The sequence below is a fragment of the Mesocricetus auratus genome, unplaced genomic scaffold (genome assembly GCF_017639785.1).
Source record: "Mesocricetus auratus isolate SY011 unplaced genomic scaffold, BCM_Maur_2.0 Super-Scaffold_100013, whole genome shotgun sequence".
Taxonomy (NCBI): Eukaryota; Metazoa; Chordata; class Mammalia; order Rodentia; family Cricetidae; genus Mesocricetus; species Mesocricetus auratus.
In genome coordinates, this window is record NW_024429196.1 from 242,166 (window position 1) to 270,146 (window position 27,981).

Consider the following 27,981-nt stretch of genomic DNA (forward strand, 5'->3'; position numbering starts at 1 on the left):
GGATGGCTCTCCCACTCTTATGACCAGGGCCAGCTCTCCCATACCAGGTGCTGATGGGTGTGTGGGGTGACAGCTCTCCCTTGCCCATGCTGCCACAAGACAGAGGAGACATGGAGACAACTTTCCCATGCTTACTACTTCGGGACTGGCTCATCTACACCTGCACTAACAGGGCTGTTTTTAGCTATCCTGAGTGTTTGTTTTTCCATATGAAGTTCAATATTGTTCTTTCAAGGTCTGTGAAGAATTGTGTTGAGATTTTGATGTGTATTACATTGAATCTGTAGATGGCTTTTGGTAAGATTGACATTTTTACATGTTGAGCCTATCTTTCTAAGAGCATGGGAGATCTTCCCATTTTCTGATATCTTCCTGAATTTCTCTTTAGAAACAAAGTTTTTTGTGTGTTTTTGTTTTGTTTTGTTTTTTTGAGACAGGGTTTCTCTGTATTGTTTTGGAGGTTGTCCTGGAACTCACTCTGTAGACCAGGCTGGCCTCAAACTCACAGAGATCCATCTGCCTCTGCCTCTCAAGTGCTAGGATTAAAGGCATGTGCCACCAACACCCAGCTAGAAACAAAGTTCTTGTCATACAGGTCTTTCACTTGTCTGGTTAGAGTTACTCCAAGATATTTTATATCATTTGTGGCTACTGTGAAGGGTGTTGTTTCCCTGATTGCTTTTTCAGCCCATTTACCATCTGTATATAGGTAGGCTACTGATATTTTCTTTTAGTTAATCTTGTATTCAGCCACTTCACTGCAGATGCTTATCAGCTGTAGGAGTTCCCTGGTAGAATTTTTGGGGTCACTTATATATACTATCACATCATCAGCAAATAGCAATTCTTTGACTCCTTCCTTTCCAATTTGTATCCCCTTATTCTTCTTTTGTTGTCTTATTACTCTAGCTAGTAATTCAAGTAGAATATTGAATATGAAGAGAGTAGACAGCCTCGTCTTTTTAAAATTTTGCTCATTTTTTGAAATTTTAACATTTACTTTTTATTTTTTCATTTTGACAGTCTTGTCTTTTTCCTGATTTTAGTTGAGTTGCTTTGAGTTTCTCTCTACTTAATTTGATGTTGGCTGACAGCTTTTATTATGTTTAGGTATGTTCCTTGTATGCCTGGTCTCTCTGCGACTTTTATCATTATGGGGTATTGAATTTTGTCAAAGGCTTTTTCATCATCTAATGATCATGTGGTTGTTTTTCTTTCAATTTCTTTATATGTTGGACTACCTTAATAGATTTTTGTATGTTGAACCATTCTTGCATCTCTGGGATGAAGCCTTTGACCATAGCTGGATGATTTTTTTTTTTGATGTGTTGTTGGATTTGGTTTGCCAGTATTTTATTGGGTATTTTTACAACAATGTTCATGAGGGAAATTTTCCTGTAATTCTCTTTCTTTGTTGAGTCTTTGTGTGATTTGGATATCAGGATGACTATGTCCTTATAAAAAGAATTTGGCAATGTTCCTTCTGTTTCTATTGTATAGAATAATTTGATGAGTATTGGTATTATTTCTTCTTTGAAAGTCTGGTAGAATTCTGCATTAAAACCAGATGGCCATGGTTTTGTTTAGCTTTTTTTTTTTTTTTTTTTGGTTAAGAGATTTTAATGACTGTTTTTATTTCCTTAGAGGTTATAGGTGTATTTCAATTGTTTATCTGGTCTTGATTTGACTTTGGTATGTGGTACCTATCAAGAAATCATCCATCCATTTTTTCTAGATTTTCCAATTTGGGGAAACACAGGTTTTTGAAATATGACCTAAGGATTGTCTGGATTTCCTCAATGTGTATTGTCATGTTCCCATTTTCATTCCTTTCTTTTTAAATTTGCTCCTCTGTCTTTAAATTTATTTGGATAACATTTTGTCTATCTTGTTGATTCTCTCAAAGAACAAACTCTTTGTTGCACTGATTCTTTGTATTGTTCTTTGTTTCTATTTTATTGATTCCCGCCCTCAGTTTATCTCCTGTCATCTACTTCCCTTGAGTGTGTTTGTTTCTTTTGTTCCCAAGGGTTTCAGGTGTACTGTTAAATCAATAGTATGAAATTTCTCCAAATTCTTTAACCAGGCACTTAGTGCTATGAACTTTCCTCTTAGCAATGCCTTCATTGTGTCCCATAAGTTTGGGTATGATGTGCATTCATTTTCACTGAATTCTAGGAGGTCTTTAATTTTTTCTTTATTCTTCCTTAACCCAGTGGCAATTCAATTGAGAGCTACTTAGTTTCCATGAGTTTGTAGCCTTAATGTAGTTTGTGTGGTTGTTGAATTCCTACTTTAACTCAATGAGAACTGATAAGATACAGGGGGTTATTCCAATTTTATGTATATGAGATTCACTTTGTAACCTGGTATGTGGTCAATTTTAGAGAAGGTTCCATGAGATGCTGAGAAGAAGGTATGTGCCCAGGGATGGCACCACCCATAATGGACTGGGCCCTCCCACATTGATCACTAATTGAGAAAATGCCTTACAGCTGGATTTCAAGGAGGCATTTCCTCAAACAAGGCTCCTTTCTCTCTGATGACTCTAGCCTGTGTCAAGCTGACACACAAAACAAGCCAGTACAGATCATCATACAAATAAATATACACATACAAATGAACACACACACACACACACACACACACACACACACGAAGGGGGAGACTTACAAAAGTACTATCAAGAAATAAAACTTCCAACACTGCATAATTTTCACTGACTTTAAATTACTTGAAATTGCCCATGATATAAGCCCAGTACTAGAGACATTGGTAAATAATTAACAATCCTTTTGTCTTACTAAGGATAAGTATCTGAATCATTTGTATAATGTATTCATTATGTTTGAAAAACTGCTCTTCTGTGAGCATGTGTGTCTGTCTGTTTGTCTGTCTGTTTATGTGTCTCTGCTTGAGACTACTTCTCTGTTCTGTGATCCTACAACATTTCCCTGCAAATATATACATGTTTGTGTGCATACCTGTTGCAAGGCATCTATCCCCAAACCTTAAAGATACTAGGCAAATATGATTCCACTGAACTCTCTCTAACTCTCTCTCTCTCTCTCTCTCTCTCTCTCTCTCTCTCTCTCTCTCTCTCTCTCTCTCTCTCTCTCTCCTTGAATCCACTGTAGCATGGATTTTTCTTATGTTTGTCTCTGGTTATCCACTCAATCTAACATTATGTATTGATTTATATCTCAAAAATGTCCCATGCCCTGTCTCAACCAGGGCCACAGGCATATTGTCCTTGAGTCCTTTCAAGACTCCCATTTGGCTCCCCTCAGCTTTTGTTTTCTTATTGTACTCTACATATTGAAGGATCCTGTCACTTTTCTACTTAAATCCTTTTGAATGGTTTTCCCCTGCACTTGGAATGAAATCCAAATTTTTTAAAATGCTAACAACCAGGGTGGTTGTATCATTCATCTCCCTAATAGAGTAGCCACTGATGGTGGAAGAAACACTATTAAAAACAACACTGGAATTGCAGTCTACACTGGGCAAGCTCAGCTTCAAGCTTCTGCCTGTCCTCTAGCACATAGTGCTGACTAGCCAATGGATCTCATTTTGTAGCTTCAAGCTTTACAACTTCTTTTTACTAAGACTTCGTGCACTATTCAACTTTACCTAACACATTTCCTTTTCACATCCTACCCCAGACTTCTATGCACTTCTCTGCCCTCTTCTGTTTATCTCAGGCTCACCCAACAAGCCACTTCTGCAACCCAAATACGTATTTCATCTGCTGTGTGTCTTTGCTCAGTGGGCTCCTCTCCTACCACTTTCGGTATTTGACAAAGTTATACCTCTACAAGTTATACCCACAGGGTCTGGCACAGAACAGGCACCAGATAGGTTACTAACAGGCAATGGATAAAGATGTATCTCATTTCATTTGCAAATTACCAAAGATAAGCTATGAAACTTACCCAAGAAAAAGGTGGCAGACTTGTGAGATCTATATATTATTAGTTTTCTATAGTGACAATGTATTTGATTGCACATATCTTAGGATGTTTGAAAAGAAAAGTCTTACTACTCTGGGGGTACACCTCAGGTCTCTCCTTGGTACTGTGAATTAACAGAACAGCAATCTAAAATTAATACAGTAAAAACTTAAAAAGCATTTACATTACATCAGAATTACGTGTGTGTGTGTGTGTGTGTGTGTTGTATTCTATTTATCTTGCTTCCCAACATAATGGAATTAAGTGGTTATATTCTAAAAAGCATAAAATTTGTTTTAAAGATACGCTTTTTAAAAGTGACAGTCAAGAGGGAATAGCTATATAAATTCCTTCAAGGAGACTACTGTCAAATGTTAGGACAACAACAGAAGAGAGACACTTTCTTCACAAGCCAGGCTGGCTACAGAGTGAGGCTGCTCACTAAAATACCATGTCTGGCTCCCATCCACTCTTCATGTGCATTTCTTGAAAATACATCTTTCATGCTAGCCTTACATTCAGGTTTTTGCCATACTAAATATAAACAAAAAACTAAAGAGATTATCCATCTAACATATCTTACACATGATGAAGTTTAATTATTCAGTCACTACAACATGTATAGACATTCACAATGACACTGAATAACAATTGACTTTTGATAATTCAGTCACTATGATGTTTATAGATATACACAATGCCATTGAATAACACTTGATTTTTTCAACCAAACATCATTTTCTACCCAGAATGACATCTGTATAATTAGCTAATTTTACTTCAAACACTATTGGCTAGAATAAGCATATCTTTTATTTTTCATCTGAAGCATTGCTTTCAACTTCTTAGTATTTTTGAGCCAAGACAACCGTCTCACTAAGGAATTTAACCATCTTTTCACATCTCACCACACCCTGCCAAGGCTGATGGTAATCTCTGACAGGTAGTATAAAACCAAGTGAAGCAATCTTCAGAGCATAGTCTGACTGCAAACCTCCTTCCTGAAGCACCTTAACATCAAACATTTGCTCCAATCTAATGCTGCTTTGGAATTAAAATTTAACTTCCTGAGCCACCACAAATCAATTAGGCTGCCAGGTGGAGATGGTGGTGCACGCCTTTAATCCCAGCACTTGGGAGACAGAGACAGGCAGATCTCTGTGAGTTCAGAGCCAACCTGGTCTACAGAGCAAGTTCCAAGACAGGGTTCAAAGCTACACAGAGAAACCCTATCTCATAACAACAACAACAACAATAATAATAAAACCTCACTTAGTCTTGTGGTAGCATTTATAGTCCATTTACTCTTTACAGTCATGTATTCGTATATTTTCTCTAGGGATTAGACATTATAGTCTGCATATTTTACTTCAACTCTGATTCAACACTTTTTTTTCAATTTTTTTTTATTTTGAATAGCTTGTTTTACATGTCAATCCCAGTTCCCTCTCCCTCCCCTCCTCCCGCACTCCCCTTTCCCCCCACCCTCCCACCCTATTGCCAAATCCTTCCACATAGGGGATATCAGAGTCTGTCATTTTACTCTGGGTAGGGTCCAGGCACTCCCCTAAGAGTCCAGGCTGAGAGAGCATTCCTCTTTGTGCTATAGGCACACGAAGACTGTTTGTATATCAGGGATAGACACTGATCCACAGCTCAGGGCCCCATAGGTTGCCCAGGCCTTCTCGCTGACACTCACATTTGGGGGGTCCAGATCAGTCCCATGCTGGCCTCCCCATTGTCAGTCTGGGATCCAAGAGCTCTCCCCTGTTCAGATCAGCTGTCTCTGCTGGTTTTGCCAGCCCATTCTTTGCCAATTTGCTCATCACTCCTCTCTCTCTGTCACTGGGTTCCTTGGGTTCAGTTCAGTGATTAATTGTGTGTTTGCCTCTGCTTCCATCATTCACAGGATGAAGGCTCCCGGATGGTTATAGACATCAAGTTCATTATCAGGAATGGGCATTCGAGGTGGTCTCTCCACTATTGCTTAGCTTGCCAATTGGTGTTATCCCTTTAGATCACTCGAGGTCGCTCTGGTGCCTGATCTGTATTCGATCCTATGATTCCCTCTTCCCCCTGTTCTACCCCCACCCCTCAACTTCCTTTCCCCCATGACCAACTCTCTTCCTCTTCACCCCCTCTCTTCTTCCCAGATCCCACTTCCCCCACCCCTCGCTGTGTTCCCCATCCATTCAGAGGATCTTGTCTCCATCCTCTTCTCTTGGGTACTATGCATATATGCATATCTTTTAGGTTCTTTCCTGTTTCCCAGACTCTCTATCAGTGGAAGTGGAAACTGGAACTATCCTGATCCATGTCTAAAATCCATATATGAGTGGGTACATACCATGTTTGTCTTTTTGCGACTGGGTTACCTCACTCAGGATGGTTTCTTCCAGTGCTATCCATTTCCCTGCGAATTTCAAGATTCCATTGTTTTTTTCTGCTGAGTAATTCTCCATTGTGTAAATGTACCACATTTTCTCTATCCACTCTTCAGATGAGGGGCATCTAGGTTGCTTCCAGGTTCTGGCTATTACAAATAATGCTGCTATGAACATAGTGGAGCAGATGCCCTTGTTGTATGAACTTGCCTCATTTGGATAAATGCCTAAGAGTGGAATTGCTGGGTCTAGTGGTAGATTAATTCCCATTTTCCTGAGGAATCTCCATACTGATTTCCAAAGAGGCTGTATGAGTCGGCACTCCCACCAGCAGTGGAGGAGTGTTCCTCTCTCTCCACATCCTCTCCAGCACAAATTGTCTTCGGTGTTTTTGATTCTAGCCATTCTGACAGGAGTAAGATGGTATCTCAGAGTTGTTTTGATTTGCATTTCCCTGATGGCTAAGGATGTTGAGCACTTTCTTAAGTGTCTCTTGGCCATTTTAGCCTCCTCTACTGAGAATTCTCTATTTAGCTCTGTACCCCACCTTTTAATTGGATCCTTTGGTGTTTTGGAGACTTGTTTCTTGAGTTCTTTGTAAATTTTGGAGATTAGCCCTCTGTCAGATGTAGGGTTAGTGTGTGAGATTTTATGTGCATTTTGAGCTTGAGTAATGTTTCTTTCACGAATGTAGGTGCCTTTGTATTTGGGGCGTAGATGTTTAAAATTGAGACTTTGTCTTGATGTATTTTTCCTTTGATGAATATGAAGTGTCCTTCTTCATCTCTTTTGATCGATTTTAATGTGAAGTCTAATTTGTTAGATATTAGGATTGCTACACCCGCTTGTTTCTTGGGACTGTTTGATTGGAAGATCTTTTCCCAACCCTTTACTCTGAGATAATGTCTGTCTTTGATGTTGAGATGTGTTTCTTGTATGCAGCAGAAGGAAGGGTTCTGTCTTCGTATCCATTCTGCTAGTCTGTGTCTTTTTATAGGCAAGTTGAGGCCGTTGACATTGAGGGATATTAATGACCATTGATTGGTGATACTTGCTTGTGCTTGATTTATTGTTAGTGAAGTTATTTTGTGTAGTTTCTCCTCCCTTTTTCTTTTGGTGTTTTGTAAAGTGTCATTATATATTGCCTGTGTCTTTGTGAATATAGTTATCTTCCTTGGCTCTAGGTTTTCCTTCTAGCATTTTCTGTAGACCTGGATTCATGGATACGTATTGTTTAAATCTGGCTTTGTCATGTAATATTTTGTTTTCTCCATCTATGGTAATTGAGAGCTTTGCTGGATATAGTAGTCTGGGCTGGCATCCTTGTTCCCTTAGCGTTTGTATGACATCTGTCCAGGATCTTCTGGCTTTCATCGTTTCCATTGAGAAGTCAGGTGTAATTCGGATAGGTCTGCCTTTGTATGTTACTTGGCCTTTTTCTTTAGCTGCTCTTAATATTTTCTCTTTACTCTGTAGGTTTGATGTTTTGATTATTCTATGGCGAGGTGACTTCTTTTTCTGGTCTAGCCTATTTGGTGTTCTGTAAGATTCTTGTACTTTCATAGGCATATCTTTCTTTAGGTTAGGGAAGTTTTCTTCTATGATTTTGTTGAATATGTTTTCTGTACCTTTAAGTTGAATTTCTTCACCTTCTTCTATACCTATTATTCTCAGGTTTGGCTTCTTCACGGTGTCCCATATTTCCTGGATATTTTGTGTTAAGGATTTGTTGGTTTTGAGATTTTCTTTGGTTGACGACTCTATATCCTCTAATGAGTCTTCAACACCTGAGATTCTCTCTTCTATCTCTTGTATTCTGTTGGTGATACTTGCATCTGTAGTTCCTGATCGTTTACCCAGCTTTTCTATTTCCAGCATCCCTTCATTCTGTGTTTTCTTTATCGTTTCTATTTCAGCTTTCAATCCTTCAACTGTTTGAGTTGTTTCCTTCATTTTTTTGGTTGTTCTTTCTTGGTGCTCTTTAGATTCTTTGAGAGATTTGTTTATTTCTTGAATTTTTCCCCCATTTCATGGATTTTTTTGTTTGTTTTTTCTTCTATTTCTTTAAGGGATTTCCTCGTTTCTTCTTTGAGGGTCTCCATCATCTTCATGAAATAATTTTTAAGGTCTGTCTCCTCTTCTTCGTCTATGTAGTGCTTTTCGGGTCTTGCTGGTGTTGGATCCCTGGATTCTGGTGGGGTCATGTTGGTGTTTCTATTGCTGAGTGATCTCTTATTCTGTCTTCTTCCCATCTCTTCTTTCAGTGGGTGCTGGTGGGGTCTTTCTGTCTCCACTGGTCTCCTTCCTTCCTGCAGCTGAAGCTGGGGATGCTGACACGGAGTTTGGGTCCTGGTAGGGCTGATGTCTTTCCTGAAGCTGGTCTCACTGGGGTTGGGGTCTTGGAATTGTTGACTTCTTTGCTGTGTGGGCAGGTCTCTGGGGTTGGGGTCTTGGAAGGGCTGATGTCTTTCCTGAAGCTGGACTCGCTGGGGTTGGGGTCTTGGAGGGGCTGATGTCTTTCCTGAAGCTGGACTCGCTGGGGTTGGGGTCTTGGAGGGGCTGATGTCTTTCCTGTGTGGGCGGGTCTTCTGGATGCCGGGCGGCCCCGAAGATCAAGGGGGATGGGGGAAGGGCGGGCGGTCCCCGCCAGAGACCCAATCTCACCTGAAGCTGGACTCGCTGGGGTTGGGGTCTTGCCAACACTTTTTTTTAAATGTAAACTTAAGAATGAATAGAGCAGGGCTCTAAAAGACATTTCTCCCAAGAAGGGTAAAAATCATTTTTTTTACCTTGGAGGAGTTGGTGGTGGGCAATTAATATTATCAAAATACATTCTATGAAGTTCTCAAAGAATTAATAAAATACTCCCTGTAGAACACTCATCACGCTATATATAGTGGTTATCTCTAATGAAGTTTTACCTCAGACCTGAAGGCTTGCTCTTCCACTATAGGCTATGATGATATAACTCTTATGGGTAAGCTCCCTTGGAAAGTAATTCATCTTAGCTTTCCTCTTCTGTGAAGCCCTTGCTTATTCTAACACCTAGGCTTGTCTCTACTATAAAGAATATGTGAACATATTAGTGCCTCTGCATGTATCCTTTTCCATCAAGATTTGTCATGAATCAGTCCCCACCCCAAACCTTTGCAGGTAAGGAACTCATCAGATGAGGGACCTCTAACTGCCATTTCCATAGCCTCCTCTCTAGTGTTCCATATGAGTGATTGAGAAAACAAGTGCTCAGTGTGAAGGAGTCCCTGTGCATCTTGATTGCTTTTTTGTTGGTGGTGATGCTGTTGTTTGCTACTTTAGACATGCTAAAGCCTGCTAGGGTTCTTGAGTCCAGGGTAAATATTGGACTAGAAAGAGATGACTCATGTTTCTGGTAGATGAAGTACTTCTCTTTCATGGGACTAAATGTCTGCCATGGTCTACTTTAATTTTTCATTCATCTCAACTAGTCTTACAGTTGAAAACTTGTGGCAATGGTGATCTTTTTTCCTTCATTTTTGACAGAACTCTAAATGTTGTACTGCTTTTAGTGTTTGGTGGAAATTTTAGAGGCTGCATTGCAGGAGGCATTTCAAATAATCATCAGCCTGACTTATACCATCCACAGAAAGCAGCTTAGGAGTTCTGCCCAAAAAACTAAACAAGCAAAACCAAAAACACAAAAACAGAAAAGTAATTATGAGGACTTTTCCCTTGAGCCATCTGTATAGGTAGACAGCTATGTCTAATACTTCAGCGTGTGCTCCATAATCCCATAAGCATTTCTTCTCTGAAATGAAATTCAGGCATAATTTGAAAGAAGTCAAGTTTCAATGCCCCCTTCTATCCTTTCAGGACTGGGTTATCCTATAATAAATTCTTTACCAAGGTCACTTCTGTTTGGTTAGGGAGATCTGCAATACAGGCTCATCCCAACCAGTCCAAGGTACATTAAAGAAATATCACAACAGTTGCCATAAGCTACTGGCATTATCACAATTCCCATCTCCCAAATTCTGTCACCACTTGTGCTGAGAGTCTGCAGAGTCATTGAGGGAACACTGAGGTCAAAAGTTTTAGAAACAAAAGAAGATTTTAAGCCATTTTTCTGGATAGTACAGCATCAACAGAAGTATTCTAGCATCGAATTTAGGAAAAATGAAGCTATTTCAGGAATGTTCCAGTATCGCATGAGTACCGATAAGTGAAGCTACATGGGATAAACTCTCCATAGGTTAGATCCCATAGATCCTCTATGAATGTCAGCATTTCTGCTTGGTATTTCATTGCAATTTAGAGTCTTCAGCTGCTCTTGTTTTATATTTTGGCATCTGAAAATAAAGCCTACTTTTATGGAAAAATACTTTAAAATACTATTTAAAAAGAAATCTCACCCAATATCCTATGATTATCAGTAATCATTACAAAATAATCCATCATTTTAGTATGGAATTCAGATGATACTATATTTTAAACAAATGGCAACAGTCTTGTGTTCAAAATAAATACATTGCAGGACTTTGCACAATCAGATTTTATACATTCACAACCTTAGAACAAGAGTAGGAAAACTATGAATCACTTTCTCTAGATACATCCCATCTGGAAGATAGACAAGTGATAAAATTATGAAGTAGTGCTAGCAAGAGAACTGAGGTCTGGCCACCGATGTTCCACAATTATCCTTGAAAACTGCTCTGCTGTGTAACATGGAATGGCATCATGAAACATGAACTGGAAAGGATAGGAAGTGGGAGAGACTAGAAATGATAAATGATGAAATCCTCCTGTAGAGAAGCACATGTCATCAGTTAGCCAAGGAGAATGAATAATCCAGGCCAAAGCCACCACAGGGTCTCTGTTCTGTATCCACTATCATTAAGGGATGCCTGAGTTTCAAAGCTAATCAGACTTTTTTTTTTATTTTTGGTTTTTACGAGACAGGGTTTCTCTGTATTGTTTTCGAGGCTGTCGGAACAGCCCAGCCTCGAACTCACAGAGATCCGCCTGCCTCTGCCTCCCCAGTGCTGGGATTAAAGGCGTGCGCCACCACCGCCCCCCTGCTAATCAGACTTTTTAACTTTGATTCTTGCTTGCAATTTCACTCCTGTACAGCTAAGTACATCATAATCTTGAAGAAGCTCAGTGGTTTTTCCTTCGTATGGTGTGGGGTGCCAGGAGTCTATATTATTTGAATGAACACTGACTTGAAGATGCAAGCATGAAGCAACGCCCACAAGACCCAAGAGAGCAGCCTGTGAGAAGGTGTACACTATGGGTGCAGCATGTTTTTCTGGCCACTTGCCTTATCTGTTAAAACCGCAGCTGTTTAAACTGTCGTTTTTCCAAGATGGCGGGCGTAAGCATGACTCCAACTGTCGGCTTGGAGATGTGGTCACTGCCACTTCCAGCTGTGCTTACACACCTTTCAATTGTTAGCAGAGTCTCTTAAAAGGACCTTGCTGGGTTTTTTTTCTTTTTATGCCAAGTCAGGAAGACTCCGGTGAGCGAGCCATGTGAATCATGGCTTGTTGCTAGCAAAACAGAGCACACCTGAGAAAAATGCTGCTACCAAAAAGCCCATGCTTTTTTCTGTTCTTTTGTTTCTAAAATTCCCTAAAATCTTTTGTCATTCTACGTGGAAATTCAATCCCACTTCTGACACCATTTGTAAAGAGAAGCTTTTTCCTTGAGAGAAGCCTTCCCACCAGCCTGGCTCCAGAGCCGCATCAGTCCCAAATAAACACACAGGAGGCTATATTAATTATGAAGCTGTTGGCCTTGCTTGTTTCTTACTGGCTAGCTCTAATTTAAGTAATTACCCCATAATTGTTAATCTAAGTATTTCTCTTACAGGAGAGGTTTCTGGGCTTCCTACCCCATAGCGTTACATCTTGACTCTCTGTGTTTTTCCTTCCCAGAGTTCCTGGACTCCTATTCCCACCTATCTAGATTCCTATTGGCCCAACAGTGCTTTATTGACATAATCACAGGACTTCCCCCATCATGTTCTCACCTTCACGTTGGGTTTTGACAAAAGTTTCAGCAGCTCTCTGATCTCACTGCTCAGAGGCTTGTTCTGTAGCTCTTCAGCCAGCTGTAGGGGAGATTACACAAACGTGAGTAACAGTTCACAAAACACCAGAAGGTTCACTGTGTCACAACTGAATGTAGTCTGCTCAAAGCTATTGCTTTCCAGAGCTACAGGGTAAATCAGCATGAAATTAAGCAGGCCATTAACCCGTACTCTTCCTTCCAGGCCCACAGCAGACCAGGTCTAAGCTTAGGCTGAGTACAACTGCAGCAATCCCATCAGCTAGGTCACCTTCTGACTTACTGCCAGGAGGGCAAATCCCAGCACTTCATCTGTGTGAATGGTCTTCTGCACACAGACAAAGGGCCATTTGTAAAAGGGACTGGATCAGCTTTGACAGTGTACACAAAAAGCAAAAAAGACAGCTTCTGAATGAGGTGGTGAAATCCTCTGGGTTTCCAGAAACCCTCAGTAGTTGTGCTATTCACAGCCATGGTGAAAAGAACTCGATTGCTCCTAACAGAGTCAATGGCCTGCAGCTTTTTACTATGTTTCTGTACACAGTCTACAAAGTCTATTAAATATGAGCCAAGTTCATCATGAACCCATAACAATTCTGCAACCACTCTGGGACCAATAATGCCAGTGCTACTTTATTGTAATGATCGAGAATGCTTACCTGTTGGTCCAAAAGACAAGACTGAAATTTTGAACCTGACTCTTGCTCTCCACTAAGGGTGTGTAATGTTCTCATCATAAAGAAGTATGTTGAGGTGGCAAACAAGCAGACTACCTTGATTGATCCTTATGAAATGTGTATGTGCATTCAAATGTACTAAACCACCTCCCATAAATATATACAATTACCATTTGACAATTATGAACAAGGCAAAATGTCAAAAGAGAACTTCCCAGCAAGATTTCTAGTCAATTTTAGGCTATAAGAAACACACACACACACACACACACACACACACACACACACACAGTTTCAAACAGAACAAAAAGACTAGAATCATGGAATATATGGTGTGTTATTATAATATATATTCAATATCTCTTCTTAGAAGATGACATGGAACTGTCACTGTCCCTTTTGTCCCCACAATGCAGCCAGGACAAGGTTACAAGAGGAGCTCTCTGTAAAGGTACAATATATAGACTATACAGAAGGTAAAAGTCAGAGGAAATTGACAGATTCATCAAATACTCGACAAAATAGCTTCTATTTCAATATAAAAATTTTTAACATAATTTTTATCCTATAAAACTGCTCTTTACTCACTACATCTACGTGTTTTAACATTTAGATTTGCTACTCCAGTGAATTAAACACCATGGTTTATCATAATTACACAGATTTTAATTTGTGTTTATTTCTGGACGTTCTGGAGCTTGAATCCATGGCATCTCGCCTGCTTGTGACACACTCTGATGCCTGCTTGGGATTCTTTTTCATTTAACAAGCAAAAGCAAAATTGGTGTCTGGAGAGAAGGCTCAGCAGTTAAGAGTGTCTGTTGCTCTTCTAGAAGACCTGAGTTTGGTCCCCAGCACTCACATCAGGCAGCTCAAACTCCTTGTAACTCCTGCTCAGAGGATCAGATACCCTCTTCTAGTACACACACACACACACACACACACACACACACACACACACACACACACACACACACAAACACACATACAAATAAAAATGGTAAAAATAAATATTTAAAAGGTGTTCTATTTTGCTATTAGTTTCAAGACAGGTTATTTCTAAACTCTCTCTATGCTCTGTGTTTAAATACTGATTTCTAAGGCTCTTTCAAGTTTCAACTGCAGCAACTCATACAACTACCTTTATACTTTATTCACCTTTAAAAAGTCTAGAAAAGAGATACCTTAGTAGAGGGAGCCAGTATAGGTTTAAAGAGAAACCTGGCACTAGGGAAATGTTCAGAGATCCACAAAGATGACCCCAACTAAGAATCTAGGCAGTAGTGGAGAGGCTGCCTTTGATGCCTTTACCCTATAATGAAATTAATGTCTACCTTAATTGCCATCCTAGAGCCTTCATCCAGTAACTGATGGGAGCAGAAGCAGATACCCACAGCTAAGCACTGAGCCACACTCCTGGAATCCGGTTGTAGAGAGGGAGGAGGGATGAGCAAAGGAGTCAAGACTGTTCTAGAGAAACCTACATAAACAGCTGACCTGACCTAGTGAGAGAGCACAGGGACTCCAGTCATAAAGCTGGGGAAGCAGCAATTGACTGAACCATGCCGTGTGAATGTGGGTGCCAGCTAGGAGGCCTGGACAGTCTATGGGACCTCTCACAGTGGAACCAGTATTTATCCTTAGTGCACAAATGGACTTTGGGAGCCCATTCCCTATAGAGGGTTACTATTTCAGCCCAGATACACCCTCCTCAAAATAATGTGACAGTCTTTGGTGATCCCCCATGGAAGGCCTCACTATCCTTGGGAGATGGGTGAGTGGGTGGGTTGAGGGATTAGTTGGGGGCATGGGAGAATGGGAGGGAGAAGGAAGGGGGGATTTATATGTAAAAGAAGAATGTTCCTAAAAACAAGTTTGTGGTGCACAAGTACACTTCTTTATAGAACATGTGCTAAAACACATTCATGTCTGCAAAGAAACACAAAAGGGACACGCCTGGGGCTACTCAGCCCTCAACTGGGATGTTCATTAGAGGGGCTTTATTTTACATATTATGATATAAAATCAACTTTGGAAGATGGTTGATCTGTTTATTATACTGAGGCCCAGACATTCTTCAACAATGAGCGACTGTTTCACAACTGAAGAGCAACAAATAAGCTAGAGCAATCCCTCCCACACACCAGTACACTCTTGTCTCACTCTACGTCCTTACAGTTTATCCAGGTGTGTTCTCAATTCATCCGAGGCTGAAAGTTAACAGTAGGAATCAGCAAGTGAGTTCTCCTTCCCCAGGCTTAAAATAAAATTATAGCGACAGGAAATTAACTACTCCATCAATGCCAAATGTTTCTAAAATTTATTTTTTGGTTATGAAGGTAATTTGGAATGGTCTAATATCCATAAATCATTACTATACTCCATAATCCATTTTAAAAACAATCCTGCCTTTTATGGGTTTAATATGCCCAATTCCTATTCTAGATTCTGTCATTTTTGGTACTGTCAGCAATGTGACTATCTCATTTGTCTTTATTTCTCCAAAGAATTCCCCTTGTGTGACTTTCACAGAGCACTGATGCCAGACAGTTTTTCTCTGCATAGACTTTGAAGCCTACAATTTCTATTGCATAGCCACTAAGGCATAATACCAGGGTAGCTTGATGCACAATTTTAGAAAAAGAAAGTGGATAGAAACCCACACAGCATCAGCACAAGCTTGGCGATGACAGCGATTTGGGAAACATTTGTGACTTCTAGTTTTCACTCAAAGGATCACAAACATCTGTCTGCTAAGGGCGGGTCCCACTTGGGACAGGTCCGTGGCTGATACATCCTACAAACCCAGAAAGGCACACTTACATCATCAGCCAAGGCTGCCGCACCATGGAGAATGGGCACCGGGCTCTGCTTCTCATAGTAGTGAAGCTTTTCATGAATCTGGAAGGAAATGAGAGCGGTATGAGTTCACCTGCTGGCAAAGCATTATAGATACTTAAACATTTTAACTACTGTGAACAGAATCAGGTCTCTCCATCATTTTAAAGTCATGTGTTTAAATCCACCCAGAAGATGGTGGAGACATGTGTGTAATCCATCAACTGCTACCCAGGGTCAAATGGCAAAGGCATCCTCAAACAGGCACTAATCCTTCGTTTCTCCTAAACAGAGCCCACTGTTTGTGAACTACACTGCCTCAGGATTTCAAGTATCATTTGTAGCTTATGCTCCCACAAAACAACAACAAAAATCAATCATGAACAAAGCAAAGCAGTAAGTAGCAGCCCCACTCTGCCTGCAAATAGGGCAGCGGCAGGAGCAGGCTCTGGGGGCTGAGGACCAGGCACACATGCAGCCTACCCAGAAAGCCATTCCAACAACTAGCTACCCCACTGCCATTGTTGTCACTTCCCAAATTCAAATACCAAAGAAATTAAGGGATTTCTCTTGACCTCAGACATCTTCACTATTTGGGCTAAATAACACCATGCCCCCGTACTGTAAAACAAGTAAATATTCAAAAGTAAAGCCAACCCTGCTTCCATGTCTTATCATCATGACCCAAGAAATGCATGCAAGAATTATTTTAATGCAGTATTAGACAAACGGGGTTTCTTTAAAAATATTTGGGCTGGAGAGATGGCTCAGCAGTTAAGAATGCTTAATGCATTTGCAGCAGATTCAAGTTCAAATCCCAGCACCCATATCAAGCATCTTGCAGCCACCTACGATTTCAGCTCCACACCTCTGCCTCCAGGGCCCTGACACATGCACGTATGGACAGACAAACATATACCCACCCATACAGACACAAAATGATATAACAAATGTTTTTAAATGTGTTGTGGTACAGTAAGGGAAACCTTTGACCCAAGTGAGAAGTGACCATCCATCCTCATTTATGTTTTCTTCTTGGGATTGAAAATACTCCAGAACTTACTTTAGAGTTAAGAAAACTATCCTCTCCTGTGTCTGAAAAACAATGTCTCACCATCTCCTGTTAATTACACTCAAAGCTAGCCAACCCCTTGTAGGAGTCTGCAAGAGAGATTTTATTTTGATTGGCTAGACACTCCTGCTGAGAGCAGATCCTATTACTTTTGGCAACTTGGTATAAAAGGTAGGACACCAGGGAAAGGCTTGGGACAGTTATGGCATTACCAGAATGAGCAGAGTAAATTGTTTTTTAATTTAATATCTTGGAACCTTTAAGTTGAAATATTTATCACAAATTGCAAAGAATGTAAGAAATGAAATCATTTTTAGGAAACCATGAAATTATGATTTGAAACAAAGCTCAGGCATGCTGAAAACTAAATTTATTCTATTTAAACAATTACCTAGCACTAGGGCTGCTCTGTCATATCCAACTGCAAGACACTACCTTAGACTATTGTAAAAAATCACCTAGCTTTACTACAGTCACTTTTTAGAATGCTTCCTGCTGGAGTAAGAGGCTCACACTTTAATCCCAGCACTTAGTAGGATCACAAGTTCAAGGTCATCTTCAGCTGTACATGGTGTTTGAGGACACTACTGTCTCAAACAAAAAAATGTTCAATTTTATATGCAACCAATTTTGAAAGAAAGCTATAGTCACCTTCAAATGGAAATCTGATGTCAATGTATGGAAATCTGGTGTCAATGTCTGATGGCAATACACATGTAACCGGAAATGAAGCTTCCATCATCAAACCATACATGGAACTTAGTAATCAGTTGCCATGCAGACATTGAAACTAAACTCCTCTGTGACTGTACAGGGGCATTTAAACTGGAGGAGTGGCACTGCCACCATAGTCATCTGGATGTGATTAAATAAGCCATACCGGTGATCTTTCACCTGGTTTCTAGTTACTAAAACACTGACTTTTGCTCAGGACATGTTTAGGCAGAGACTTCATGGTTAGCTTCTGAAATTTCAGAACAAGGGTGACACCAATAGGCAGGCTACTGTGGACAGGGGCAGAGGCTCACAAAGTCTCAACCCTACACAAAGAACTGCAGGCAACTGATGGATGCTGGGAGGAAGAGAAAGTTTTCCCCAGGGAAGAGCACACCAGCTGGTTATCCAATGCCAAACAGTCAGCCATGAAAACATTCGCATGAAAGTACAGATTGAGCAGGTGATATTTATGTATTTAGGAAAAAACACCACCATCACCAACACCAACAACAATTAAAGAAAAAGAGGTCTTGAATTTGAAAGAGAGCAAAGACCAGGCAGGGCACTTGGGAGGGATTAGAGGGAGGAAATAAAACAGGGAAATGTTATTATAATCTTAATTTTTTAATTGTTTAAAAAAAGAAACGCTGGTACTGCCTGCTTAGTAATTTTTCTCCAGTGCTCCTAGTGCCCTGCTGCTAGCTCATGCATGCACACACAGAAACCTCTCTGCTTACTTTCTTCTGTTCTGTTGTCATCTGCACCATTTCTCTTCCACAGATAAGGTCTCTATGTAACCCTGACCATCCTCAAGTGTGCAGTTTCCTGTTTGAGTCTCCCAAGCACCAGAATTATACATTTGCACCACTGCCCTGGCTACTTTAATAAGAAGAACATTACAGCCTGGAAGAGTTAGAAATTGTTAGGACTGGGGGTGCTTTATTTTTTTCAAGCAATAATGCCCCCTACTTTTTTTGAGTAATAAAAATATCAAGGGTCAAGGTGGGTGGGAGACAATTTTAAAAAGGAAATCTGAAGCCCCTAAATAAAACAAAACCATTGTGCAAAAGCAACAGAGCCAACGCTATGCTCCCCTTTCACATCTGGTGCTGCTAACAGTCTTTGTTTGGGCCTAAAAACAACTGATGAGATTCCACATCCTGCTTTAATGTGATACTTTACTGCCTCACCTAATAAGTACCCACTATGATGTAAACTCAGCATTATAAATTCATCAACAATGTTTAAAAGTATTCAATTTTGCCCCACTGTCTTCTGAGCAAACACCACTCTGCATTTACTTTCTGCTGAATTCCTCTATTTTCTTTTCTTTTTAGAATTTTGCCATCAACCTTCTAGAGACCGACATTTGCTTTCTGGCACCATTGTTTTTTGATTCTAAGTGCCCAGTGTTATATTTATCAATGTGCTGATTTTATCCTTAACTTGATACACTGAAGAATCACCTGAAAAGAGAAAAACTCAATGGAGGAACTGCTCAGATCAGGCTGGACTGTGGGCGTGTCTGTGAGAGACTGTGCTGATTAAAGATTGATGTAGGTGGGCCCAACCCACTATGGGTAGACCTACTCCTAGGCAGGTGGGTCTGGGCTGTATGAAATAAGCTAGTTGAGCTTGAACCAGAGAGCAAGCTAGTAAGCATTCTCCGCCATGAAGAAATGAACTTCCTGCTTGCTCTCCTGTGGTGACTTCTAGTGATGGTCTGTGACCTGGATGTATGTGCTGAAATAAACACTTTCCTCCCTAAGTTGCTACTGGCTGTGGTGCTTATCACAGCAACAGAAATGTAACTAGAACAACTGATTTTAAAAATGTGAAAGTGTTCCATCTTTTGATGTGTTTTGAAAACACCTCCTGCATTTCATTCTTCTGTTTCAATACCCAGTGCTGGTCTTCGAATCACTGGGCCTGATGTATTTTGGAGAGGAACTTACTTTGTTAGTGTAATTCCTCCCTTTAGAGACTCCTCTGTCTTCTTTGAGTTGCAGAAAACAGTATGTCCTAGAGAACAACTAATTTTTCATCTGGCCTTTTAAACATTTACCCGATCTATTTAAGGAAAAGACACTCTTAAAACTTCCTGAATTCTCTTTTACCCTTTTCTACATTACAATTGCTTCCTGGTGTAGCTCTGCTTTGCCCTTCATCCCTTCATTCTTTTTATATTGTCAGGGAAGCACCTTTCAAGTTATTCTACCATTTCTTTTTTTATTTTTATCTTAATTCTTTCTCTCAACCTTAAAGTTAAATCATGTACATCATAAAAATTATTGGCAAACAAAAGGTAAACCATACTACTCTGAATTCTGCATGTTTATAAAGACATTGACTGAAACATATATTCCAGGAGAATCCTGAGCCAATCTAAAAATAACATGCATCAAGAGCGTAGGCATCCTTAACCTTTGCACTCAGAAAAACCAGAAAGGCAATGGGAAGACAAGATGTGGGAATGCACAAGCTCTCTGAAGACCACAGTGTTTTGCTCAGCATTGTACATGGACTGCATGCTGCAGATAACTGTACTCCTTACACATGGGAGTGGGTGACTATATCTGTAGACATTTGTCAATTTAATTTCTGTCATCATTTTAGAATTACTTAAGAACAATCAGTACAGCACATGATTGGTTGCATTATTGGTAGCAGGCATTGACATGGAGCAGACGGTAGTCACTCAACTGAAATAACATGCTTTCTCCTCCCATCCTCACCTCTGCTTTCCATTAATGAGACATATACAACGATGAGGCATGTCAGAAGACTTCATGAGAATTTTGCTTATATTCATTTTAGTCATGATACATAACATACAACTCCTAAACTTTAAAACATGGGAGAGCCTTACATGCTAGGCAAATGTCATACCACTGAGCTACACACCTCCAGCCTTTCTTTAGAAGTTTGTTTCTCAAACATGTAGAGATGGGAATGAGGTTTAGTGGAAGATATTTGCCTAACATATTCAGGGCCCTTGGTTCCATGCCCAGAAAGAAACAAAACTCTAAAAAGCCTCACACCTCACACACAAAACTCAAGCTTGTGTAACAGTTGATACTGCCAACTTGATGGGTCCTGGAGTCCCCTAGTACACAAAGCTTTGGTCATGTTTGTGAGGGTGTTTCTATATTAGATGAATTAAGGTGGGAGAAACCCACTCTAAATACAGCATTCCATGGACTCGTGTCTCAAGCCTAATGAAAAGGGATAAGGTTGTGCACTAGTGTTCACCTCTCTCCGCTTCCTTATTGTGGGTGCCGTGTGGCCTGCTGCCTCATGCTCTTACCAGATAGTCAGCCGTATCCTCCAGCTGTGGGCCAAAATAAGCCCTTCCTTTAAGTTGCTTTCATCAGTGTTTTGTCACAGTAATCAGAAGAGTAACTGGTACAATGCTTCATTTCTGAAATGAGTTTAACCTTATTGAAAAGAAGCCAGCCAAGCATGGTGGCATACACCTGTAATTTTCACATCCCAGAGACCAAGGCAAGAGAATCTCAAGTTTTGGGCCAACTTGGGCTATATAGTATAATTCCATCTAAAAAAAGTTAGCTAAAAGAAAATGGAATACCTGTATACAGTATCAAGACCAAACAGACGTTTGATATACATACTTTAGACAGTTTATGATATGAACCATGAAGGATATGGCTATGAACTCAACCCTCCTTCTCTTTCTTCATGTCCTCCAAGAGGAAGAATTATGTTAAGAGTGCTATATACTTCCTTATACACATGCTGATTTCCAAAGTGGTTGTACGAGTTGGCACTCCCACCAGCACTGGAGAATCCACTTATTTCTCTTAAGCTGGGTCTTTTACGGGTTTCCTATGAAGGCCTCTGAGGTTAATATTCAGTTGGAAGTGCCGCCTCAGCCCCAATCCCTCCCATTCCAAACCCTGCCCCTCTCAGAAAGCCTGCCCAACAGTGGCTCCTCTCCCAGACCTGTTCTAGACCTGACCTAGAGTATCTAAACTGCCTTCTAGAGAGCAGCCATGTGGGTTTTTTGGGCCTCCTCTCCCTGTCTCATCTCTGGGGGCCGGAGGTCACCTGGAAGCATTTTACCCAATAACCCTGGTCTCTTGTTTTTAGTTTGGCTTGATTTGGCCTGCTGCATCAGCAGAAAGACTTGATATCGGGTACAGAAACCTTTCAGCTACAGCAGACCCTTTTGGAAATTAGTTTTTAATTAGGAGCTCTAATTATCTTCTAATCACTGACGCTGTAATCTCAGCTCTGCTGCTTTCACACATAAAACTGCCAGACTTGGTAAATAAAACCATAAAATCCCAAGCCATAGACCAACTGCTCTGTGGTTACAAAGTTTGAAAGTGGAATCTTTTCTTCCTACCATACCACAGAAGAGGTCAGCCTCTTTTCTGTCATTTCCCTCAGAGGAAGAATGTTCCTGGCTTCCCACTTATTAATATATGGCCACAGCAAATGAGGAATTTCTGTGTGCCACAATGGCAATTCCCATTTGTACCTGACATAAATTTCAGGAGAGTAAACACCACCCCACACCTGACCAGGTTCCCTCACAGCAGCTCCAATGTAGGCTGAAGCAGTTAACAGTATGCAGTTTGCCCTCCAGTTCTGAAACAGTCATTTTTACTGTAGCCCCCTTTAAATTTAGCAGTGCATTACAAATAACACTTGCCATTACTAAGAAACTATGGATACAAATATTGTCGTTTTTAAAACAGCTATTGGGAAACCATAAACAATAAATCAATTTACTGTCAAAAAACAAAATATAGTGGAAAAATGCATTTCCCTTAATACTGCTAGTCACACAGCACTGCAATTTACATTGCTTGCAATATTTATTAATAAACAAAATTATTAACCCATAAGATTTAAAAAGCTTGCAATTACCCATAATTTCTAATTATTGTAGGAATTAAAAGGCTAGGTTTGCAATGTAATGCAAATTAACTCCGGCTCCCGAAAGAACAGCAGTTAATGTTCTTATTACAGAGTTATCATGAAAGGGATACAACTCAGTTATCGTTAGGAAAAGCACTTAGGCAATTTACATCAGATTCTTCAAGAGTTATTGCATCCGCCAGCTCATGTGATTCATTCTGCTGGGTACTTGTGCCTGAACCTGATGACTTTTCATTTCTTTTAATGTGCTAAGGATTACACCCAGGGCTGGAAACATGCTGGGTAAGACTCTTACTCTAAGATACACCTGAGCCACTGCATTTCTGAAAGCACTGAAAATAACAGCTTATCTAATTTAGAATTATTTTTCAAGTTACAACAGAGATCCTTATTATGCTTTTGTTGATAATCTGTGAATCACAGAGACTTTGGGGGTACAGTAGTGTTCATAAGCATAGCTGAGACCCAGAACTTTGAGTCTGTTCTTTTCCAAATATATATCCAAAAGATGGTGGTGGTGATGATGATACCAACAACAGTAAAAAGCTTTCTATAAGAAAGTACTGGAAGCAATGAGTACCGTACCTTCAGGCAAGGTGTCTGCAGTATCTCTATGCAAACAATTCTTGTAAAGAACATGGTTACAACACCCCACCCCCCAAAAATGGAAGTACTACAGCAGTTTTTAGGTTGGAATTTAACTATTAAAATGCATCAAATCATCAACTTTATTATGCTGGATGAAAATGTGGTGGTTCCATTTGAAATTACTCCTTAGAACATTCTATACAAACTAATTGCCTCAGTTCCCATAACAATACTCCAGAGAAAGTAATCAAGGAATATTTGGGAACCTTTCAGCAAGTCAACAACAAAAGAATCAACTTGAATTATACAACCCAGAAGTATGTAATCTTTTTTGTTCTGAAACAACCCAATATTCATACACACATCTTTCAGTTTATGATGACCAAATTTCCCATTTAAACAAAAACAAAAATGTATTTTCTTTCTTCTATATTAAACAGACTTAAGAGAAAAAACAACCAGGGACTCAACAGTTAGGATGAAACATAACTGGTAATTTCTCCAGCTTCGGCAAGGCACTACAGAAATAGGTGCTTGTTTTTCATGTGGGTGCTTGCGGGGTGATAACCAACACTGTTCAGTGTCCCAGCTTTGATCTATGTGTTGATCTCAGCACTTTAGCAACCAATGCAAAAGTCAGTGCAGCAAAAGCAGAAACCCTCAGAATGCTCTCAGGAAAACAGCTTTGACCACTCAGTTCCATGAAACAGTCTTGGGGAGCCTGTGGGTCCCTGAACCATACTGTAAGAACTAGGTACACCCCATCCAACCTCTGAACACATGAACATATCACATGGGAAGGAACCCACCCGGCATGATTCCTGTGGCAGTGCAGCTCAGAGCCAATCCCCTGACCCTGGGACAGAAGCACCCACTTTTCACCTGATGTGACCTTTCTTTAGAATGTCACATTCCACTTGAAATCACAGGTCCAGGCATGCAAAGTGCACTCCTCTCACAATCAGGTGCCTTTTTGTAACACCATGATCCTGGCATCTAAGAAGAGGTGACAAGAAACTTCCAAAACAGAGATACAGAACAGGCATGAGCATCTCATGAAACTCATGTACTCAATCCCCCCGCACGTGAAGTTCTGCCTCCCATGCCTGTCATTCTGTCCCCACCCCTGCAACAACTATGAGGACTTTTAAATTCGGGTAATTTGTGAGATCTTCAGACTTCATGCTTTGGGCATCAACCAGCTTTATTTCCAAACTGCCCTTCCTTTCACATATCCATGTGATATGGTCAACCACATGTTTTAATGTCCATGACTACTGCATATTCTAATATGTTGTCCATATCTGTTTAAGAACCTAAGATGTCATCTGCTCACTTCTGGGATAGTGCAGTACACACACATCTAAAACAAAAAAGGAACTGGCCCCTCTCTCCTTTATACAAAACACAGCTAACGCTCCCTCTCTTATTCCTAGCGATGAAACATTTTATAATGTGAATTCATTTTAATGCAAAACTATAAGCTGCTATTAAACTAGAGGTTTGGCAGAAATGGATAATCTAATGTGCCTGTCTCTCAGAAGGAAACCTGGCTTCTAACAGCTCTATGTATAAGAAGCCCCTAGTTAGAGCAAATTCACAATCAAACTTAACTATTTTTCTCTTCCACCAAAACATTTTTTTTCTTTTTATCTGGAAAGTTACATGTAGTAGGCTTTTAAAGTATTAGTTGAAAATATGCCCAATTTTTATTTTATTTAAAATAAATGAATTTCCTTTTTATGTGCCTGTGCACATACATGTGTGTGCCTTTAGAAGCCAGAGATGGCATCAGAGTGACAGGTAGTTATAAGCTGCCTGACAGGTGTTGGGACCAGAACTGAGGTCCTCTGGAAGAGCATCAAGAGCTCTTAACCACTGAGCTACCTCCTCAACTCTTTATCATATTTTCAAAACTTTTATTAAATGTGTCATTTGATGATTTCAACCACGAATAATGCATTTTGATTACTTTCACTTCCCACCCTCTCTGAACTGCCTCCAACCACGTTTATCCTCTCCTCCACACAAGTCCCTGTCCTGATACACGTCTTTTTGTTTTATGACCCAGTGAGCTTAACTGGAGCTGTCTGTGAGACCATGGGTTTGGAACAGCCAGGTAGACTCATCAGTTGGTTCATAACTGAAAACAATGGTGGTCTCTCTTCTAGAATCCATTAGGAACCAATAGTTCACGAGGGAAGCTCAGAGCCCCAAGAACACCCACCCCCATCTATGATTGAATGCTGACAGGTCCAGTCTTGTGCAGGCCAATTGCAAGAAGCTACAGCTACTGTGAGGTCCTGACTGCATTGGTTATAACATGCCCAGGACACAGCATTTCACAGTCCTGTTTCTAATCTTCTTGTTCTTACATTCTCTTTCTGTCCTCTCTTCTGTAGTGTTCCCTAAGCCTTAGGGGCTGGCACAAATATCTGCTATGGCAGCCACCACTTATTCTTAATACTTCATGTATCTCTTCATGACTTTATTAAAAGAGAAGCATCTTTGATTATGGTTGAGAGTAGCATCTAGAAGTATAAACACAAATGTTTAGAAGGAAATGTTGACACTATGACAGTTTAGCTATACAAAAGTCGTGAGTTTTCCCTCTAGGGCCTAAGACTTCTTCATCCATGTTTTGTTTGTTTGTTTATTTTCCCTGCACATTTTTAAAAATAATGTAGAATATAGTAAGATAAAACAAAAACTACCACATAAGAATTGGACAAAACAAACAAATGGAAGAAAAAGAACCCATGAGAAGAAACCAGAATCAGAGACCCGCTTGTTCACACATTCAGGAGTCCCCTAAAAACACTAACTAGAAGCTCTAACGTACACACAGGGGACCTGGTGCAGACCCCTGCAGGCCCTGTGCTTGCTGCTCCAGTCTCTGTGAGTTCATAAGAGCAGTGGTCATGCCAACTTAGAGGGTCTTGTTTTCTTGGTGGTCTCTATTCCCTCTGGCTGTTATATTATTTTTGCCTCCTCTTCTGCAGGGTTCTGAGGCCTGAAAAGGAGAGATTTGATGGCCACATCCTGTTTAGGGCTAAGTGTTCCAAGGTCTCTCATACTCTGCATGATATCTTGTTGTGGGTTTCTGGGTTTGCTCCCGTCTGCTGCAGGGGGAAGCTTCTCTGATGATGGCTGAGCAAAACACTGATCTATGAGTACAGCAGAATGCCACTCTTGTCCTAAATGTTCTACACCTCACGGAATGCAAGACTGATTCCTAGTCACCAGGTCTCAGTTAAAATTTTATATCTCTATAGACGTGTAATGTACTGTTCCATTTTGCTCAGCTGTTTTTATGCAAATAGCATCAACTGTTAAACAATTTCCTGGGACATAAACATCATGTTTTAAAGATCTTACCTCACATCTTAAAGACCATTTATTTTTCACTACTGCTTACTAGTTCACACCTCGGAAAACCTAAGTTGTCATTTCCCTATCAATGGATACCTAGAGTATTTTTTATTGTTTGTTGTTAAGATTTCCGATGCTAAAAACACTCTTATAGAGGCTAGAGAGACAACTCAGTGGTCAAAGTGCTTGCTCTGCATGTATTAGGACCCAAGGTCAACTCCCCAGGACCCATGTTAAAAATGAGGCCTGGTTGCCTATGTACCTCTAACCAAGGCTATAAGAAGTAGAAGCAAAGATCACTAGGGCTTGTTGGTCAACAATATACCTCCATGGTTCAGTTAGTAACCCTGTCCCAAGGGAGTAAGGCAGATAGTGATGGACCCAATGTCCTCCTGTGGCCCCTCTGCACAGTCATGCACCTGATACACACACATGCACATACCCAAATCTACTTTTTTCCCTATATTTCTCATTTCCTTTTGGGAGTGCTGATATTTGAGCCTAGAACTTTAAACATACCAGGAGAGAGCTCTCCCCCTCAGCTATATTCCTGGTCTCATTCTTCCCACACAGATGAGAGTCCTTCATCTACTCTTCGGTCTGGTGTCACCTGCAGGCCTGTAACCAGAAGCTCCTCCACTCCTTCGTCCCTATCTCCTCCCGTGCTAACAGCATAAAGTCTTCATTATTTCAACTTTTGATAACACTGGTTCATGTTGTGGTGACCTCCAACCATAAAATTATTTTCATTGCTACTTCATGACTGTAACTGAGCTTTTGGCCTACTCACACTGAAGTCACACTTGACAAAGAGACAGCTTTACGTTGAGCCTCCCCATTCTCTATGCACTTGTAATGGGGAGTGGTCTTCTGTATACATGGTTCTCTTATTGGTTAATGAATAAAACACTGATTGGCTGATTAGCCATAGAGGAAGTGATGTATGTAGCTGGGCAGAATCAGACATAAGCAGAGACAAATAGGAAATCACTCTCTTCTTTGTGGAGATGCTGAGCAGTCATCATGGAGTTGCAGGTCTAGCATTCTCTGGTAATCCAAGACCACATAGATTGATAGAAATGGGTTAATAATTAAGACAGAGCTAGCCATTAAGAAGTTCTGAGTGGAAGATGGGCATCAAAGAAACTCAGTATGGAGTTTTCTTTCAATATGGCAAGACTAGCCATTTGGGCAAGAAACCGCTCTTGCCTAGACTGTTTGACTGTATGCTGTATAAATTGGACATACAGGACCCACAGGAAAGTGACTGCTGAAATGAAGAAACAAAATGGAACAGTCCTGAAGGGTTCCTGCTTCAGGAAAGACTCTGCCACACATTCTGCAGACACAAAGAAATGACTGACAAACCACCAATGCAGGTGGACAGTTTAAAATTTCTTGATTTTGAAGTCTGTCAGATACAC

At 40.4% G+C, this 27,981-nt stretch overlaps 1 protein-coding gene across 4 annotated transcripts in view; it reads right to left on the minus strand.

The window, feature by feature from the left end:
* The window catches only part of Mpp7 (membrane palmitoylated protein 7), a 201,238-nt gene that overhangs the window by 62,467 nt on the left and 110,790 nt on the right, over positions 1-27,981 (minus strand). For all 4 annotated transcript variants that reach the window (XM_005083443.4, XM_040755245.1, XM_040755244.1 and 1 more), the window contains exons 4-5: positions 15,886-15,963; positions 12,348-12,428 (exon numbers count right to left, since the gene is read on the minus strand). In XM_005083443.4, the coding sequence (XP_005083500.2) occupies positions 12,348-12,428; positions 15,886-15,963 (159 nt within the window). The remainder of the gene's footprint in view (positions 1-12,347; positions 12,429-15,885; positions 15,964-27,981) is intronic.